We start from the raw sequence: 17,306 nt of genomic DNA on the forward strand, positions 1-17,306 counted from the left end.
GTCTCCCTTTCACACAGATAAATTCTGACAACAACCAATTGCTAAGTTGGCCCTTAATGTCCAAAAATGAGTAGGTTAGGTGGGGTAAAAAGGAGAGGGTGGGGAGTGGGTCTAAGTAAGGTGCTCTTTTGGAGGGTCTGGGCAGACTCGATGGGCCGAATGGCCTCCTTCGGCACTGTAGGCATTCTATGGTTCCTATTCTCATTTTCTCTCTATCAATTTTATTTTCCTCTTCATTTTCTTTCTCGGCTCATTGTACTTGATCTGGTTTTCACTTGAAGAATTCACCCTCTTTTCATTGTTCATAATGTTCTCTCGCTTTGTCATCCAAGGAGCTCTAGACTTTGTTCCCTTAACTTTAGTTCTTGTTAGTATCACCAGCTTGTATCAGAAATATCTCCTCCTTAAAGATCACCCATTATTCTCTGACCATTTTTTCTGTTAATTTTTGGTTTAGTTTTATCCTGACTTAGATTCCCCTTACGCCTTTGACATTAGGCCCCTCCCAATTTAGAAGTTCTATATTAGATTGTTCCCTGGTCTTCTCCATCACTAATCTAAACCTTACAATATGATGATCGCTCTTACCCAAGTGTTCCGCCACAGGCGCTTAGTCCACTTGAACCCCCTCCCCCATTCCCCAACACCTGATCCGATAATGCCTCCTTTTATAGTTGGGCCAATATCATACTGTTCAAGGAAGGTCAGAAATTCGCCCCCATCTATTAACAGTTAATATTCTCTGATTTGATAGTTGAGTAATTAAAGGCTCCCAGTAACCCCACTCTCTAGTTATTGCACATCATTGCGATTTCTTTGCAGATGTGATTGCCGACCTCTCTCTCACTTTTTGCGTCCATTAGAATATCCCTAGTTTTGTGATCGAACAGTACAGGCTTGGAGGGCCAAAATTCCTGTTCCTGTGCTGTATTGTTCTTTGTTCATATCCCTTTTGCCTCTCAACTCCAGCCAAATAGATTCTGTCCTATTCCCTCAAGGCCATCCTTTTTTTCAAACACTACCAGGTCTTCCCTAATCAGCACTGCCACCTCTCCGGGAGAGGAGACGGTAATTTAAGTGCGCAGGACAGGAGCCAGAGATTTAAAAGCGGGAGAGGAGCCAGAGATTTAAAAGCGGGAGAGGAGCCGGAGATTTTAAAATGGGAGAGGAGCCGGTGATTTAAAAGCTGGAGAGGAGCCGGAGATTTAAAAACGCGGGAGAGGAGCCGGAGATTTAAAAGCGGGAGAGGAGCCGGAGATTTAAAAGCAGGAGAGGAGCCAGAGATTTAAAAGCACGGGAGAGGAGCCGGAGATTTAAAAGCGGGAGAGGAGCCCGAGATTTAAAAGCGGGAGAGGAGCCGGAGATTTTAAAATGGGAGAGGAGCCGGTGATTTAAAAGCTGGAGAGGAGCCGGAGATTTAAAAACGCGGGAGAGGAGCCGGAGATTTAAAAGCGGGAGAGGAGCCGGAGATTTAAAAGCAGGAGAGGAGCCAGAGATTTAAAAGCACGGGAGAGGAGCCGGAGATTTAAAAGCGGGAGAGGAGCCGGAGATTTAAAGCGGGAGAGGAGCCGGAGATTTAAAACGGGAGAGGAGCCGGAGATTTAAAGCGGGAGAGGAGCCGGAGATTTAAAAGCGGGGGAGAGGAGCCGGAGATTTAAAAGCAGGCGAGGAGCCAGAGATTTAAAAGCACGGGAGAGGAGCCGGAGATTTAAAAGCGGGAGAGGAGCCGGAGATTTAAAGCAGGAGTGGAGCCGGAGATTTAAAGCGGGAGAGGAGCCAGAGAGTTAAAATCGCCGGAGAGGAGCCGGAGATTTAAAAGCACGGGAGAGGAGCCGGGGATTTAAAAGCGCGGGAGAGGAGCCGGAGATTTTAAAGCGGGAGAGGAGCCGGAGATTTAAAAGCACGGGAGAGGAGCCGGAGATTTTAAAGCGGGAGAGGAGCCGGAGATTTAAAAGCGTGGGGGAGGAGCCGGAGATTTAAAAGCGCGGGAGAGGAGAGGGAGATTTAAAAGCGCGAAAGGAGCGAGAGATTTAAAAGCGGGAGAGGAGCCGGAGATTTAAAAGCACGGGAGAGGAGCCGGAGATTTAAAAGCACAGGAGAGGAGCCAGAGATTTAAAAGCGGGAGAGTAGCCGGAGATTAAAGCGCGGGAGAGAAGCCAGAGATTTAAAAGCGGGAGAGGAGCTGGAGATTTAAAAGCGCGGGAGAGGAGCGGGAGATTTAAAAGTGGGAGAGGAGCGGGAGATTTAAAAGCGGGAGAGGAGTCGGAGATTTAAAAGCGTGGGAGAGGAGTCACCTCCTCTAACCTAAGGGGTTGAGTGAATATCAGGTAAGCTTTTTCTTTCTTTCTTTCTTTCTTCTTGTTTTATCCGCAAGTAATCTAGAGGGGATGGCAGGGAAGGCAGTGCAATGTTCCTCCTGCAGAATGTTTGAGGTGAGGGACACTGTCAGTGTCCCTGCTGATTTCACCTGTGGGAAGTGCACCCATTTCCAGCTCCTCAAAAACCGCATTAGGGAGTTGAAGCTGGATGAACTTCGGATCATTTCGGAGACAGAGTTGGTCATAGATAGAAGCTTCAGGGATGTAGTTACTCCGAAGAATGAAGATAGATGGGTGATGGTGAGAGGGGCTGTGAGGTAGCAGTCAGTACTGGGATCCCCTGTGGTCGTTCCCCTTAGTAACAGGTATACCGCTTTGGATACTGGGGGGGACTTACCAGGGGTAAGCCATGGGGTACAGGTCTCTGGCACAGAGTCTGTCCCTGTTGCTCAGAAGGGAAAGGGGGAGAGGAGTAGAGCATTAGTCATTGGGGACTCCATAGTTAGGGGGACAGATAGGAGATTCTGTGGGAACGAGAGAGACTCGCGGTTGGTGTGTTGTCTCCCAGGTGCCAGGGTCTGTGATGTCTTGGATCGTGTTTTCGGGATCCTTAAGGGGGAGGGGGAGCAGCCCCAAGTCGTGGTCCACATAGCCACCAACGACATAGGGAGGGAAAGGGATGGGGAGCTAGGGTGGAATCTTAGAGCTAGAACAAACAGAGAGTTATTATCTCTGGGTTGTTACCCGTGCCACGAGCTAGCGAGACGAGGAATAGGGAGTGAGAACAGTTGAACACGTGGCTACAGGGATGGTGCAGGAGGGAGGGATTCAGATACTTGGATAATTGGGGCTCATTCTGGGGTATGTGGGACCTCTACAAACAGGATGGTCTACACCTGAACCAGAGGGGTACCAATATCATAGAATTATCATAGAATTTGCAGTGCAGAAGGAGGCCGCTCGGCCCATCGAATCTGCACCAGCTCTTGGAAAGAGCACCCTATCCAAGGTCCACACCTCCACCCTATCCCCATAACCCAGTAACCCTACCCAACGCTAAGGGAAATTTTGGACACTAAGGGCAATTTATCATGGCCAATCCACCTAATCTGTACATAGATGGACTGTGGGCGGAAACCAGAGCACCCGGAGGAAACCCACGCACACACGGGGAGGATGTACAGACTCCGCACAGACAGTGACCCAAGCCGGAATCGAACCTGGGACCCTGGAGCTGTGAAGCAATTGTGCTATCCACAAGGCTACCGTGCTGCCCACTGGGGGGAAATTTGCTCATGCTCTTCGGGAGGGTTTAAACTAATTCAGCAGGGGGATGGGAACCTGAATTGTAGCTCCAGTGTACAGGAGGTTTGAGAGTAGTGAGGTCATGAGTAAGGTTTCAAGGTCACAGGAGTGTACCGGCAGGCAGGCAGGTGGTTTGAAGTGTGTACGTCAACGCCAGGAGCATCCGGAATAAGGTGGGTGAAGTTGCATGGGTTGGTACCTGGGACTACGATGTTGCGGCCATTTCAGAGACATGGATAGAGCAGGGACAGGAATGATTGTTGCAGGTCCCGGGGTTTAGATGTTTTAGTAAGCTCAGGGCAGGTGGTAAAAGAGGGGGAGGTGTGGCATTGTTAGTCAAGGACAGTATTACGGTGGCAGAAAGGATATTTGATGAGGACTCGTCTACTGAGGTAGTATGGGCTGAGGTTAGAAACAGGAAAGGAAAGGTCACACTGTTGGGGGTTTTCTATAGGCCTCCGAAAAGTTCCAGAGATGTAGAGGAAAGGATTGCAAAGAGGATTCTGGATAGGAGCGAAAGTAACAGGGTAGTTGTTATGGGGGACTTTAACTTTCCAAATATTGACTGGAAACGCTATAGTTCGAATACTTTAGATGGGTCAGTTTTTGTCCAATGTGTGAATAATTTGATTAGGGATAGTCAACACAGCTTTGTGAAGGGTAGGTCGTGCCTCACAAACCTTATTCAGTTCTTCGAGAAGGTGACCAAACAGGTGGACGAGGGTAAAGCAGTTGATGTGGTGTATATGGATTTTAGTAAAGCGTTTGATAAGGTTCCCCACGGTAGGCTATTGCAGAAAATTCAGAGGCATGAGATTGAGGGTGATTTAGCGGTTTGGATCAGAAATTGGCTAGCTGTAAGAAGACAGAGGGTGGTGGTTGATGGGAAATGTTCAGCCTGGAGTTCAGTTACTAGTGGTGTACCACAAGGATCTGTTTTGGGGCCACTGCTGTTTGTTATTTTTATAAATGACCTGGAGGAGGGCATAGAAGGATGGGTGAGTAAATTTGCGGATGACACTAAAGTCGGTGGAGTTGTGGACAGTGCGGAAGGATGTTGCAGGTTACAGAGGGACATAGATAAGCTGCAGAGCTGGGCTGAGAAGTGGCAAATGGAGTTTAATGCAGAAAAGTGTGAGGTGATTCATTTTGGAAGGAGTAACAGGAATACAGAGTACTGGGCTAATGGTAAGATTCTTGGTAGCGTGGATGAGCAGAAAGATCTCGGTTTCCATGTACACAGATCCCTGAAGGTTGCCACCCAGGTTGATAGGGTTGTTAAGAAGGCGTACGGTGTGTTAGCTTTTATTGGTAGAGGGATTGAGTTTCGGAGCCATGAGGTCATGTTGCAGCTGTACAAAACTCTGGTGCGGCCGCATTTGGAGTATTGCGTGCAGTTCTGGTCGCCACATTATAGGAAGGATGTGGAAGCATTGGAAAGGGTGCAGAGGAGATTTACTAGGATGTTGCCTGGTATGGAGGGAAGATCTTATGAGGAAAGGCTGAGGGACTTGAGGCTGTTTTTGTTAAAGAGAAGAAGTTTAAGAGGTGACTTAATAGAGGCATACAAGATGATCAGAGGAATAGTTAGGGTGGACAGTGAGAGCCTTTTTCCTCAGATCGTGATGGCTAGCACGAGGGGACATAGCTTTAAATTGAGGGGAGATAGATATAGGACAGATGTAGGAGGTAGGTTCTTTACTCAGAGAGTAGTAAGGGCATAGAATGCCCTGCCTGCAACAGTAGTGGACTCGCCAACACTAAGGGCATTTAAATGGTCAGTGGATAGACATATGGATGATAATGGAATAGTGTAGATGTGCTTTAGAGTGGTTTCTTAGGTCGCGCCGAAGGGCCTGTACTGCGCTGTAATGCACTATTGTCTATTGTCCTTTTTTTCCTTCCCTATCTTTTCCAAACTCTTTAATTTCTTAGTGGGCAGCACGGTAGCATAGTGGTTAGCACAGTTGCTTCACAGCTCCAGGGTCCCAGGTTCGATTCCTGGCTTGGGTCACTGTCTGTGCGGAGTCTGCACGTTCTCCCCGTGTCTGCGTGGGTTTCCTCCGGGTGCTCCGGTTTCCTCCCACAGTCCAAAGATCTGCAGGTTAGGTGGATTGGCCATGCTAAATTGCCCTGAGTGTCCAAATAGGTAGGGTGGGGTTGCTGGGTTACGGGGTTAGGGTGGAGGTGTGGACTTAGGTGGGGTGCTCTTTCCAAGGGCCGGTGCAGACTCGATGGGCCAAATGGCTTCCTTCTGCACTGTAGATTCTATGATGCGTGCATATTAAGTACTCAGTCCTTGCCATTTTTCAGCTGTGTTTCAGTTCTGGCCACAATAGCCAAATTCACACATGGCTATTTGTGTTTGTGGCTCATCAGCCTTATTGGTGGGAAGAATGTCACTTGGAAGGTGGTTGTCGAGGTGGGGTAGAGGAACAAAGAGATCTCGGAGTGCAAACACATCAATAATCAGAAGTTGCAACAAAAGGTGGGCTTTATTTCGAGAGGGATACAATTGAAGAGTAGAATTAATAAGTTATGCGCAACTTATATCCAATATTGGTTCGTCCATACGAGAGTACTGTGTGCAGTTCTGGTCACCATATTATGCAAAGGAAATAGAGACACTGGAGAGGGCGCAGAGAAGATTGACGTGGATGATAACAGAAATATGTGTGTATACATATCAGTAAAGGAGGAAGATGCAGGGTTTGTTTTCTGCATTTTAAGGTTTCTTGGTGCTGGTTTAAACTACTGCCCTAGTTCAGAGAGGAACAATATGATTTGAAAACTCACCAAGCACCTGCCATCCTCTGTCACTCCATGGGACGTCCACACTCTTCCCTGCACTCGATGTATCCATCACAGCTGCTGTTACCCGTTCTCACTGTCTCCTCTCCCACTCTGACTGCCTATTGTTTGTAAAGGTTCAGAACAGCATCTCTTCCCTTTCTGTATTTTCTGTGTCGTATCCTCTCACTCGAGTTTAGTAATAATAATAATCTTTAGTGTCACAAGGAGGCTTATATTAACACTGCAATGAAGTTACTGTGAAAATCCCCCAGTCGGCACATTCCGGCACCTGTTCGGGTACACAGAGGGAGAATTCAGAATGTCCAAATACTCTGTTGAAGTAGTGATCCATCGTGCTGGACCCTTTGCTATTATGTGGTACTGTATGCAAAATATCAACCCTCCTGCTCTCATCAACCCTCGTCATTATTTTGTCAAAGCGCCCAACCCAGGTTAGGTTGATATCATTTGACTTTAACAAATATGCATTAACTGTTACCTATTTCTTTACCAGTACAAAATGACTTCTTTCCTAGATTACTGTCTCTGTAAAGATTTTAACACCCAATGGTCGGAAGACTGGCCTGTAGCTGCTGGATTAATCCCTCCCTCCCTTTGAAACAGCTGTGTAACATTTCCAATTCTCTTGTTCCTGGTGCTACTCTTATCTCTAAGGATGGAGATTGGGCGGGAAGGGGAGTGAGGGGGGGAACACCAAGATTAAGGCACTGGTGGGTGGGAGTGTCGGACCTTTGGGCTGGGAGTGTCGGACCTTTGGGCTGGGAGTGTCGGACCTTTGGGCTGGGAGTGTCGGACCTTTGGGCTGGGAGTGTCGGACCTTTGGGCTGGGAGTGTCGGACCTTTGGGCTGGGAGTGTCGGACCTTTGGGCTGGGAGTGTCGGACCTTTGGGCTGGGAGTGTCGGACCTTTGGGCTGGGAGTGTCGGACCTTTGGGCTGGGAGTGTCGGACCTTTGGGCTGGGAGTGTCGGACCTTTGGGCTGGGAGTGTCGGACCTTTGGGCTGGGAGTGTCGGACCTTTGGGCTGGGAGTGTCGGACCTTTGGGCTGGGAGTGTCGGACCTTTGGGCTGGGAGTGTCGGACCTTTGGGCTGGGAGTGTCGGACCTTTGGGCTGGGAGTGTCGGACCTTTGGGCTGGGAGTGTCGGACCTTTGGGCTGGGAGTGTCGGACCTTTGGGCTGGGAGTGTCGGACCTTTGGGCTGGGAGTGTCGGACCTTTGGGCTGGGAGTGTCGGACCTTTGGGCTGGGAGTGTCGGACCTTTGGGCTGGGAGTGTCGGACCTTTGGGCTGGGAGTGTCGGACCTTTGGGCTGGGAGTGTCGGACCTTTGGGCTGGGAGTGTCGGACCTTTGGGCTGGGAGTGTCGGACCTTTGGGCTGGGAGTGTCGGACCTTTGGGCTGGGAGTGTCGGACCTTTGGGCTGGGGGTGTCGGACCTTTGGGCTGGGGGTGTCGGACCTTTGGGCTGGGGGTGTCGGACCTTTGGGCTGGGGGTGTCGGACCTTTGGGCTGGGGGTGTCGGACCTTTGGGCTGGGGGTGTCGGACCTTTGGGCTGGGGGTGTCGGACCTTTGGGCTGGGGGTGTCGGACCTTTGGGCTGGGGGTGTCGGACCTTTGGGCTGGGGGTGTCGGACCTTTGGGCTGGGGGTGTCGGACCTTTGGGCTGGGGGTGTCGGACCTTTGGGCTGGGGGTGTCGGACCTTTGGGCTGGGGGTGTCGGACCTTTGGGCTGGGGGTGTCGGACCTTTGGGCTGGGGGTGTCGGACCTTTGGGCTGGGGGTGTCGGACCTTTGGGCTGGGGGTGTCGGACCTTTGGGCTGGGGGTGTCGGACCTTTGGGCTGGGGGTGTCGGACCTTTGGGCTGGGGGTGTCGGACCTTTGGGCTGGGGGTGTCGGACCTTTGGGCTGGGGGTGTCGGACCTTTGGGCTGGGGGTGTCGGACCTTTGGGCTGGGGGTGTCGGACCTTTGGGCTGGGGGTGTCGGACCTTTGGGCTGGGGGTGTCGGACCTTTGGGCTGGGGGTGTCGGACCTTTGGGCTGGGGGTGTCGGACCTTTGGGCTGGGGGTGTCGGACCTTTGGGCTGGGGGTGTCGGACCTTTGGGCTGGGGGTGTCGGACCTTTGGGCTGGGGGTGTCGGACCTTTGGGCTGGGGGTGTCGGACCTTTGGGCTGGGGGTGTCGGACCTTTGGGCTGGGGGTGTCGGACCTTTGGGCTGGGGGTGTCGGACCTTTGGGCTGGGGGTGTCGGACCTTTGGGCTGGGGGTGTCGGACCTTTGGGCTGGGGGTGTCGGACCTTTGGGCTGGGGGTGTCGGACCTTTGGGCTGGGGGTGTCGGACCTTTGGGCTGGGGGTGTCGGCCCTTTGGGCTGGGGGTGTCGGCCCTTTGGGCTGGGGGTGTCGGCCCTTTGGGCTGGGGGTGTCGGCCCTTTGGGCTGGGGGTGTCGGGCCTTTGGGCGGGGGGTGTGGGGCCTTTGGGCGGGGGGTGTGGGGCCTTTGGGCGGGGGGTGTGGGGCCTGTGGGCGGGGGGTGTGGGGCCTGTGGGCGGGGGGTGTGGGGCCTGTGGGCGGGGGGTGTGGGGCTTGTGGGCGGGGGTGTGGGGCCTGTGGGCCGGGGGTGTGGGGCCTGTGGGCCGGGGGTGTGGGGCCTGTGGGCCGGGGGTGTGGGGCCTGTGGGCCGGGGTTGTGGGGCCTGTGGGCCGGGGTTGTGGGGCCTGTGGGCCGGGGTTGTGGGGCCTGTGGGCCGAGGGTGTGGGGCCTGTGGGCCGGGGGTGTGGGGCCTGTGGGCCGGGGGTGTGGGGCCTGTGGGCCGGGGGTGTGGGGCCTGTGGGCCGGGGGTGTGGGGCCTGTGGGCCGGGGGTGTGGGGCCTGTGGGCCGGGGGTGTGGGGCCTGTGGGCCGGGGGTGTGGGGCCTGTGGGCCGGGGGTGTGGGGCCTGTGGGCCGGGGTGTGGAGCCCATGGTGAGGGGGGAGCGGGGGGGGGGGGGGGGGACAGCCTGTGGTGGCTGATGGGAGAGTTTTGGTGTTGGACTTTACAATAGTTACCCAGATGTTAGAAACTTTTCTGGCTAACTATTGGTGTAACCTGTCGGAACCACCCGAGGTTTGTGATCTAAATCATATTTTTGGGTAATGCACAGTGCAGGGCTGTAACCAGGGGAAGTTTAAACTTCTGGGCAATTGCTGTGCAAATACTCATCTGTGCGGTTCCAAGAGGAATTCCCCAGCAGGCTGTGGGGTAACGCCCCAACCAATGTAATGCTGGGGAGCTCGGAATTTACGGCCCATTAATTTTCCATCCAACGTACCTGGGCAGTCCCCTTCATTAAAATTAGTCTCTCAATGACTCAACCAGGAACCATAGAATCTCTACAGTGCAGAAGGAGGCCATTTGGCCCTTCGGGTCTGCGTCAACCCTCTGAAAGAGCACCCTATCTAGGCTCACTCCCCACACAACCTCCGTAACCCCAACTAACCTGCACACCTTTGGAAATGTGATCTCTGTTCCACAAACATTTTTCCATTAAAATATATTGCTAACATGTCCTTTTACAAGTAACTGATGCCTAGAAGTGTGTTTCTTACCAACATTGCCACCCTATCTCCTATAATCTTTTTGGTTTCTTCCCCATCTTTTCTGAATCCATTGTAACCAGCCTGCTCAGGTTCTTTTGAATAATAATTCTGCTCGCCCCCTGTGTTTCCCCCATTTCCTTGCAATATTTCTTTTGAAAGCATTTGTCCAATTATCTTTAGAAGGCTGTGTTATGATCAGTCTCTGAATGAGGTCCTTTAATTAATTTCCTAAATGGGACCCCAATTCTGATCTACCCCGGGGTGAGGAGGAATTAGCTGGCTCCCTTTATTTAATCCCCCCTCACCCTCCACCGGTCGCAACAGGGATAATTTAAAAGGAAGCATTTCCCTGGTAGATCCCTTTCCCAAATCCAAATGTATTTAGAGCATGCCAATTTAAACAACTTTTCTTGAGTCAAAGAAAGCATAAATTTATTAGTTACTAAAAAGCTGAGAAAAATTAAAAAGCAATGCACACATTCACAAAATAGTCAGAAATCAGAAGCTAAACGTGCATGTAAAAAAACCAATGTATTTGGTTTGTCCGTGAACGTAGATGGTAGTATGTTACATAGAACAGAAAACTGTACAGCACAGTACAGGCCCTTCGGCCCACAATGTTGTGCCGAACTAGTCTGAAACTAAGATCAAATCAACCTACTCCCAATCATTCTAGTGCACTCCATATGCCTATCCAATAACCGCTTGAAAGTTCCTAAAGTGTCCGACTCCACTACCATAGCTGGGAGTGCGTTCCACGCCCCAACCACTCTCTGAGTAAAGAACCTACCTCTGACATCCCTCCTATATTTTCCACCATGAACCTTATAATTATGTCCCTTGTAACAGCTGCATCGACCCGAGGAAAAAGTCTCTGAACATCCACTCTATTTATCCCTCCCATCATCTTATACACCTCGAATAAGTCATCTCTCATCCTCCTTTGCTCCAATAAGAAAAGCCCTAGCTCCCTCAACCTTTCCTCATAAGACCTACCCTCCAATCTAGGCAGCATCCTGGTAAATTTTCTTTGCACCCTTTCCAATGCTTCCACATCCCTCCTATAATGAGGTGACCAGAACTGCACACACTACTCCAAATGTGGTCTAACCAAGGTCTTGTACAGTTGCAGCATAACCTCACGGTTCTTAAACTCAATCCCCCTGTTAATAAACGCGAACACACTATAGGCTTTCTTCATGGCTCTATCCACTTGGGTGGCAACTTTTAGAGATCTATGGACATGAACTCCAAGATCTCTCTGCTCCTCCACATTCTTCAGAACCCTGCCGTTAACCCTGTAATCCGCATTCAAATTTGTCCTACCAAAATGAATCACCTCGCACTTATCAGGGTTAAACTCCATCTGCCACTTTTCAGCCCAGCTCTGCATCCTATCAATGTCCCTTTGCAGCCTACAACAGCCCTCCACATTATCCACTACTCCACCAATCTTGGTGTCATCAGCAAATTTACTAACCCAACCTTCAACTCCATCATCCAAGTCATTGATAAAAATCACAAATAACAGAGGACCCAGCACTGATCCCTGTGGTACACCGCTGGTGACTGGGCTCCAGGATGAAAATTTATCATCTACCACCACCCTCTGTCTTCTATGTGATAGCCAGTTACTGGTCCAATCGGCCAAATTTCCCTCGATGCCATGCCTCCTTACTTTCTGTATGAGCCGACCATGGGGCACCTTATCAAACGCCTTACTAAAATCCATGTATACGACATCAACTGCTCTACCTTCGTCTATGTACAGTAAGAAGTCTTACAACACCAGGTTAAAGTCCAACAGGTTTGTTTCGATGTCACTAGCTTTCGGAGCGCTGCTCCTTCCTCAGGTGAATGAAGAGGTATGTTCCAGAAACATATATATATAGACAGATTCAAAGATGTCAGACAATCTCCACATTCATCTATGTACTTAGTTACCTCCTCAAAGAATACAGTCAAACTTGTGAGACAAGACTTACCCCTCACAAATCCGTGCTGACTATCCTGGATTAAGCTGTATCTTTCCAAATGATCACAAATCCTACCCCTTGGGACCTTTTCCAATAATTTACCTATGACCAAAGTGAGACTAACCGGCCTATAATTCCCGGGGTTATAGCTATTCCCTTTCTTGAACAAGGGGACAACATTCGCCTCCCTCCAGTCTTCTGGCATTATTCCTGTAGACAGTGAGGACATCCCTCGCCTCTCAAAGAATCCTACGATATATCCCATCAGACCCAGGGGACTTATCTATCCTCAGGCTTCTCAAAATTTCTAACACATCTTCCTTCCGAATATCTACCTCCCCCAGTCTACCAACCTGTATCGCACACTCCTCCTCAACAACATGGCCCCTCTCCTTTGTGAACACTGAAGAAAAGTATTCATTTAGTGCCTTCTATATCTTCAGACTCCATGCACACGTTTCCACTACTGTCCTTGACCGGCCCTAACTTCACCTTGGTCATTCTTTTATTCCTCACATAAGTGTAAAAAGCCTTGGGGTTTTCCTTGATCCTACCCGCCAAGAACTTCTCATGCCCCCTCCTAGCTCTCCTAAGCCCTTTCTTGAGCTCCTTCCTAGCTATCTTGTATCCCTCAAGTGCCCTAACTGAACCTTGTTTTCTCATCCTTACATAAGCCCCCTTCTTCTTCTTGACAAGACATTCAACCTCTTTTGTAAACCATGGTTCCCTCACTCGACCATTTCCTCCCTGCCTGTCAGGGACATACATATCAAGGACACGCAGTATTTGCTCCTTGAACTTGCTCCACATCTCAGTTGTGCCTATCCCTGTCACAGAATTGTGATCACTATCTCCAAAGTGCTCTCCCACAACCAAATCTAACACTTGGCCCGGTTCATTACCCAGTACCAAGTCCAATGTGGCCCCGCCTCTTGTCGGTCTATCCACTTATTGTGTGAGGAAAACCTTCTGCACACACTATATAAAAACAACCCCTATCCAAACTATTCGAATTATAGTGGTTCCAATCAATATTTGGAAAGTTAAAGTCACCCATGACAACTACCCTGTGACTACCGCACCTATCCAGAATCTGCATTGCAATCTTTTCCTCCACATCTCTGTTACTGTTGGGGGCCGATAGAAAACTCCGTTCCTATTTCTAACTTCAGCCCACACTACCTCAGTAGACAGATCCTCCTCAAACTGCCTTTCTGCAGCCATTATACTATCCTTGATTAACAATGCTACTCCTCCACCTCTTTTACTACCTTCCCTAATCTTGCTGAAACATCTAAACCCCGGAACCTCCAACAACCATTCCTGCCCCTGTTCTATCCACGTCTCTGTGATGGCCACAACGTCGTAATCCCAGGTACCAATACATGCTTCAAGCTCACCAACCTTATTCCTGATGCTCCTTGCATTGAAATAGACACACTTCAAACCACCTTCATGCCTGCAGGTCCACTCTTGTGACCTTAGTACCTTCCTCAGTACTGCACTACCCTCAACTTCCTGAACTCCAGCAATGCTATCTCCTGGACTACAAATCAGATTCCCATCCCCCTGCCAAATTAGAGGAGCTGTAGCAAATTTCCCTCCCAGGATATTGGTGCCCCTCTGGTTCAGGTATAACCTGTCCTGTTTGTACAGGTCCCACCTTCCCCAGAATGTGTTCCAATTATCCAAGTAACCGAAACCCTCCATCCTACACCATCCCTGTAGCCACGTGTTTAACTGCACTCTCTCCCTGCTCCTCTCCTTGCTAGCACGTGGTTTTGGCAGCAAACCAGAGATGACAATACGGTTTGTCCTGGCTCTCCGCTTCCACCCTAGCTCCCTGAATTCCTGTTTTACATCCCCGTCCCTTTTCCTACCTATGCCGTTGGTACCGATGTGTACCACGACTTGTGGCTGCTCCCATCCCCCTTAAGGATCCTGAAAACACGATCAGAGACGTCACGGACCTTGGCACCCGGGAGGCAGCACACCAACCGTGAGCCTCTATCTTTGCCACAGAACCGCCTATCTGTACCTCTAACTATAGAGTCTCCAATAACTTATGCTCTCCTGCTCTTCCCCCTTCCCTTCTGAGCCACAGGGACAGACTCAGTGCCAGAGACCTGGTCACCGTGGCTTATCTCTGGTAGGTCCCCCACCTCCAACAGTATCCAAAACGGTTTACCTGTTATTGAGGGGAACAACCACAGGGAATCCCTGCACTGACTGCTTCTTCCCCCTCCTTTTAAACGTCACCCAGCTACCTTCATTCTTAGGAGTAACTACATCCCTGTAGCTTCTATCTATAACCGACTCTGCCGCCCGAATGATCCTCAGTTCATCCAGCTCCAGTTCCCTAACACGGTCTTTGAGGAGCTGGAGGTGGGTGCACCTCCCGCAGGGGAACTCAGCAGGGCCACTGACGGTGTCCCTCACCTCAAACGTCCTGCAGGAGGAACATTGCACTGCCCTTTCTGCTATCCCTTCCATTTATCCACTTGACAATTACAGAGAGAAAAAAAAAGCTTACCTGATTTTCACACTCCCCGCAGGTTAGAGGTGGTAGAAGGGTGGAGAGAGTGTCATGTGAGAGTACCTTTAAGAAATGGGTGTGTATATAAATATTTGTAGTGAGAGTACCTTTAAGAAATGGGTGTTTACTACTGCAGTGATGTCAGAGTGGGTGGAACTGGGCTGTCTGTCAGCTTTTTACTTTCGTTTTGAGCAAGCTGCAGGGTGTGTTTTAGTTTCGTTTTCAGTGTTGGAGCTGAAGCCAGACCACGCAGGTGTACTGCTGTTCTCTCTGCCATCAAAAGACTATCTCTGGATCATTTGGTGAATTCAGAATTATAAATGTTCTTAATAGTGAAGTTAAGCCTGATGTCTTTCTGTTTTGAAGGTTTTTTAAGTCTTATGGATGTTAAAAGGACAGCTTAATCATTACTTAGTGTTGTATTCTTTGGGGGTTGTGTTTGAATTGATGGTTGCTAAGACGTTCACTTCACTGTTTGTTTTAAAAAGGTTAACTTGAGTTCATAGAATAAACATTGTTTTGCTTTAAAAAATACTTTTCCATTTCTGCTGTGCCACACCTGTAGAGTGGGCCGTGTGCTCCCCATACCACAATCTATTAAAAGTTGTGGGTCAGGTGAACTCCATGATACACTTTGGGGTTCTCTAAACCCTGGCCCATCACGAGGAAAAGAAAAGAAAAGCTTACCTCACCAACTCACCACACAGTCTTTGAAGGGTGGAGAGAGGAAAAGGAAAGAAAAGCTTACCTCACCAACTCACCACACCGTCTTTGTTGCGGCCATTAAGTTGAGTGATCCCAGTAGAGCTGACTTTAGCAGGTTAGCTTGGAGAAGCTGGGTTCTGCAGATGGCCGAAACTGTCCTATTTCCTTTTGATGGTGGCTTTGACTGAGTTTCCTCCAGTAACAGAGAAAGAGATAAATCTTTTTGCCAGCAAGCTGCCTTTTCAGGGTAACTGGCTGCTGTCTCCTCTTGTTTCTGTGTCACACACACACAAATGACACCACATCACTGGTACACACCAATCTGATGTAAGTTCGCTTTTTATCCTGTTTCCATGAATGGGATCAAACAACATGTCTTCTACCCAGAGACTGTGTTCTTTAAGCTCGGACCATTCCTGCATTCTGAGATATGAATCAGCAGGAGATTTGGTTTTGGATATCTGCGAAGATGTGACAATCGGTCTCCATTGTCTCCGCAAACACAGGAGAGTAAAGTTCAGTCTTTCGCATTTTCCTATCTATTTTCTATATATACAGATCTGCTATTGTTTGTCTCTACCTAGGCGTGTTTGACCCAGCTCTGATCGGAGACAAGCCCAAGTGGTACGCCCATCAGCTGCAGCCCATTTACTACCGTGTCTATGACAGCAACTCACAACTTGCCGAGGCCCTCAACATTCCCATCGAGAAGGACGATGGCTCTGAGCCAACAGATGACAGGTTTGTATGGATCAGGACAGGAATGTTCGCTCCCAACCCCTCCCCCCTCTCACCAACCATGTGAAACCCTGGTGAGATCAGCCTGGTAACTTGCCTGACGATTCTTTTGTCAGAAAAACAAGATAATCAGAAATTGGACCTGGAAACAAAAAAACATGGATAGTCAGCAAGTCAGGCAGCACGCGTGGTGAAACAACCTTCAGTTAGTCGAACCTAGGCACTTCAGTTGGACACCTCCCCCATTCTCTGCTCCCACCTTTTTGAACACACAGTGGTGGGATAGAATCATAGAATCATAGACGTTACAGTGCAGAAGGAGGCCATTCGGCCCATCGAGTCTGCACCGGCTCTTGGAAAGAGCACCCTACCCAAGCCCACACCTCCACCCTATCCCCATAACTGGGGATAGACTCGATGGGCCGAATGGCCTCCTTCTGCACTGTAAATTCTATGATAAACCCCATAACCCAGTAACCCTACCCAACACTAAGGGCAATTTTGGACACTAAGGGCAATTTAGCATGGCCAATCCACCTAACCTGCACATCTTTGGACTGTGGGAGGAAACCGGAGTACCCGGAGGAAACCCACACACACACGGAGAACGTGCAGACTCCGCACAGACAGTGACCCAAGCCGGGAATTGAACCTGGGACCCTGGAGCTGTGAAGCAATTGTGCAAACCACTATGCTACCGTGCTGCCCAATTTTGAACCAATTCACGAGATTAAAGAGACCCATTAGTTGAATTTTTTGGATTAGCTTTCATTGTGGTTCTATCTTTGATATAATTTTTTTTTACAAATTTAGAGTACCCAATTAATTTTTTCCAATTAAGGGACAATTTAGCGTGGCCAATCCACCTAGCCTGCACATCTTTGGGTTGTGGGGGTGAGACCCACGCAAACACAGGGAGAATGTGCAAACTTCACACGGACAGTGACCCAGAGCCGGGATCGAACCTGGGACCTCGGAGCTGTGAGTCAACAGTGCTAACCACTATCTAACTGTGCTGCCTCTATCTTTGATATCATAAGGTCTTGGATCAGGAGTAGGACACCCTGCCCCACGAGCCTGGTGCGTTAATAATAATAATAATAATAATCTTCATTATTCGTGTCACAAGTAGGCTTACATTAACACTGCAATGAAGTTACTGTGAAGATCCCCTAGTGACCACATTCCGGCGCCTGTTCGGGTTCACAGCGGGAGAATTCAGAATGTCCAATTCACCTAACAGCACGTCTTTCAGGACTTGAGAGGAAACCGGAGCACCCGGAGGAAACCCACGCAGACACGGGGAGAATTCCACACAAACAGTGACCCAGTGACTGAACTTTTA

At 49.7% G+C, this 17,306-nt stretch overlaps 1 protein-coding gene across 15 annotated transcripts in view; it reads left to right on the forward strand.

Moving 5' to 3' along the window:
* The window catches only part of madd (MAP-kinase activating death domain), a 439,970-nt gene that overhangs the window by 199,274 nt on the left and 223,390 nt on the right, over positions 1 to 17,306 (forward strand). For all 15 annotated transcript variants that reach the window (XM_072518747.1, XM_072518746.1, XM_072518754.1 and 12 more), the window contains one exon: positions 15,808 to 15,964. In XM_072518747.1, coding sequence (XP_072374848.1) covers positions 15,808 to 15,964 — 157 coding nt within the window. The remainder of the gene's footprint in view (positions 1 to 15,807; positions 15,965 to 17,306) is intronic.

Source organism: Scyliorhinus torazame, chromosome 10 (assembly GCF_047496885.1).
Source record: "Scyliorhinus torazame isolate Kashiwa2021f chromosome 10, sScyTor2.1, whole genome shotgun sequence".
In the NCBI taxonomy this organism is placed as follows: Eukaryota; Metazoa; Chordata; class Chondrichthyes; order Carcharhiniformes; family Scyliorhinidae; genus Scyliorhinus; species Scyliorhinus torazame.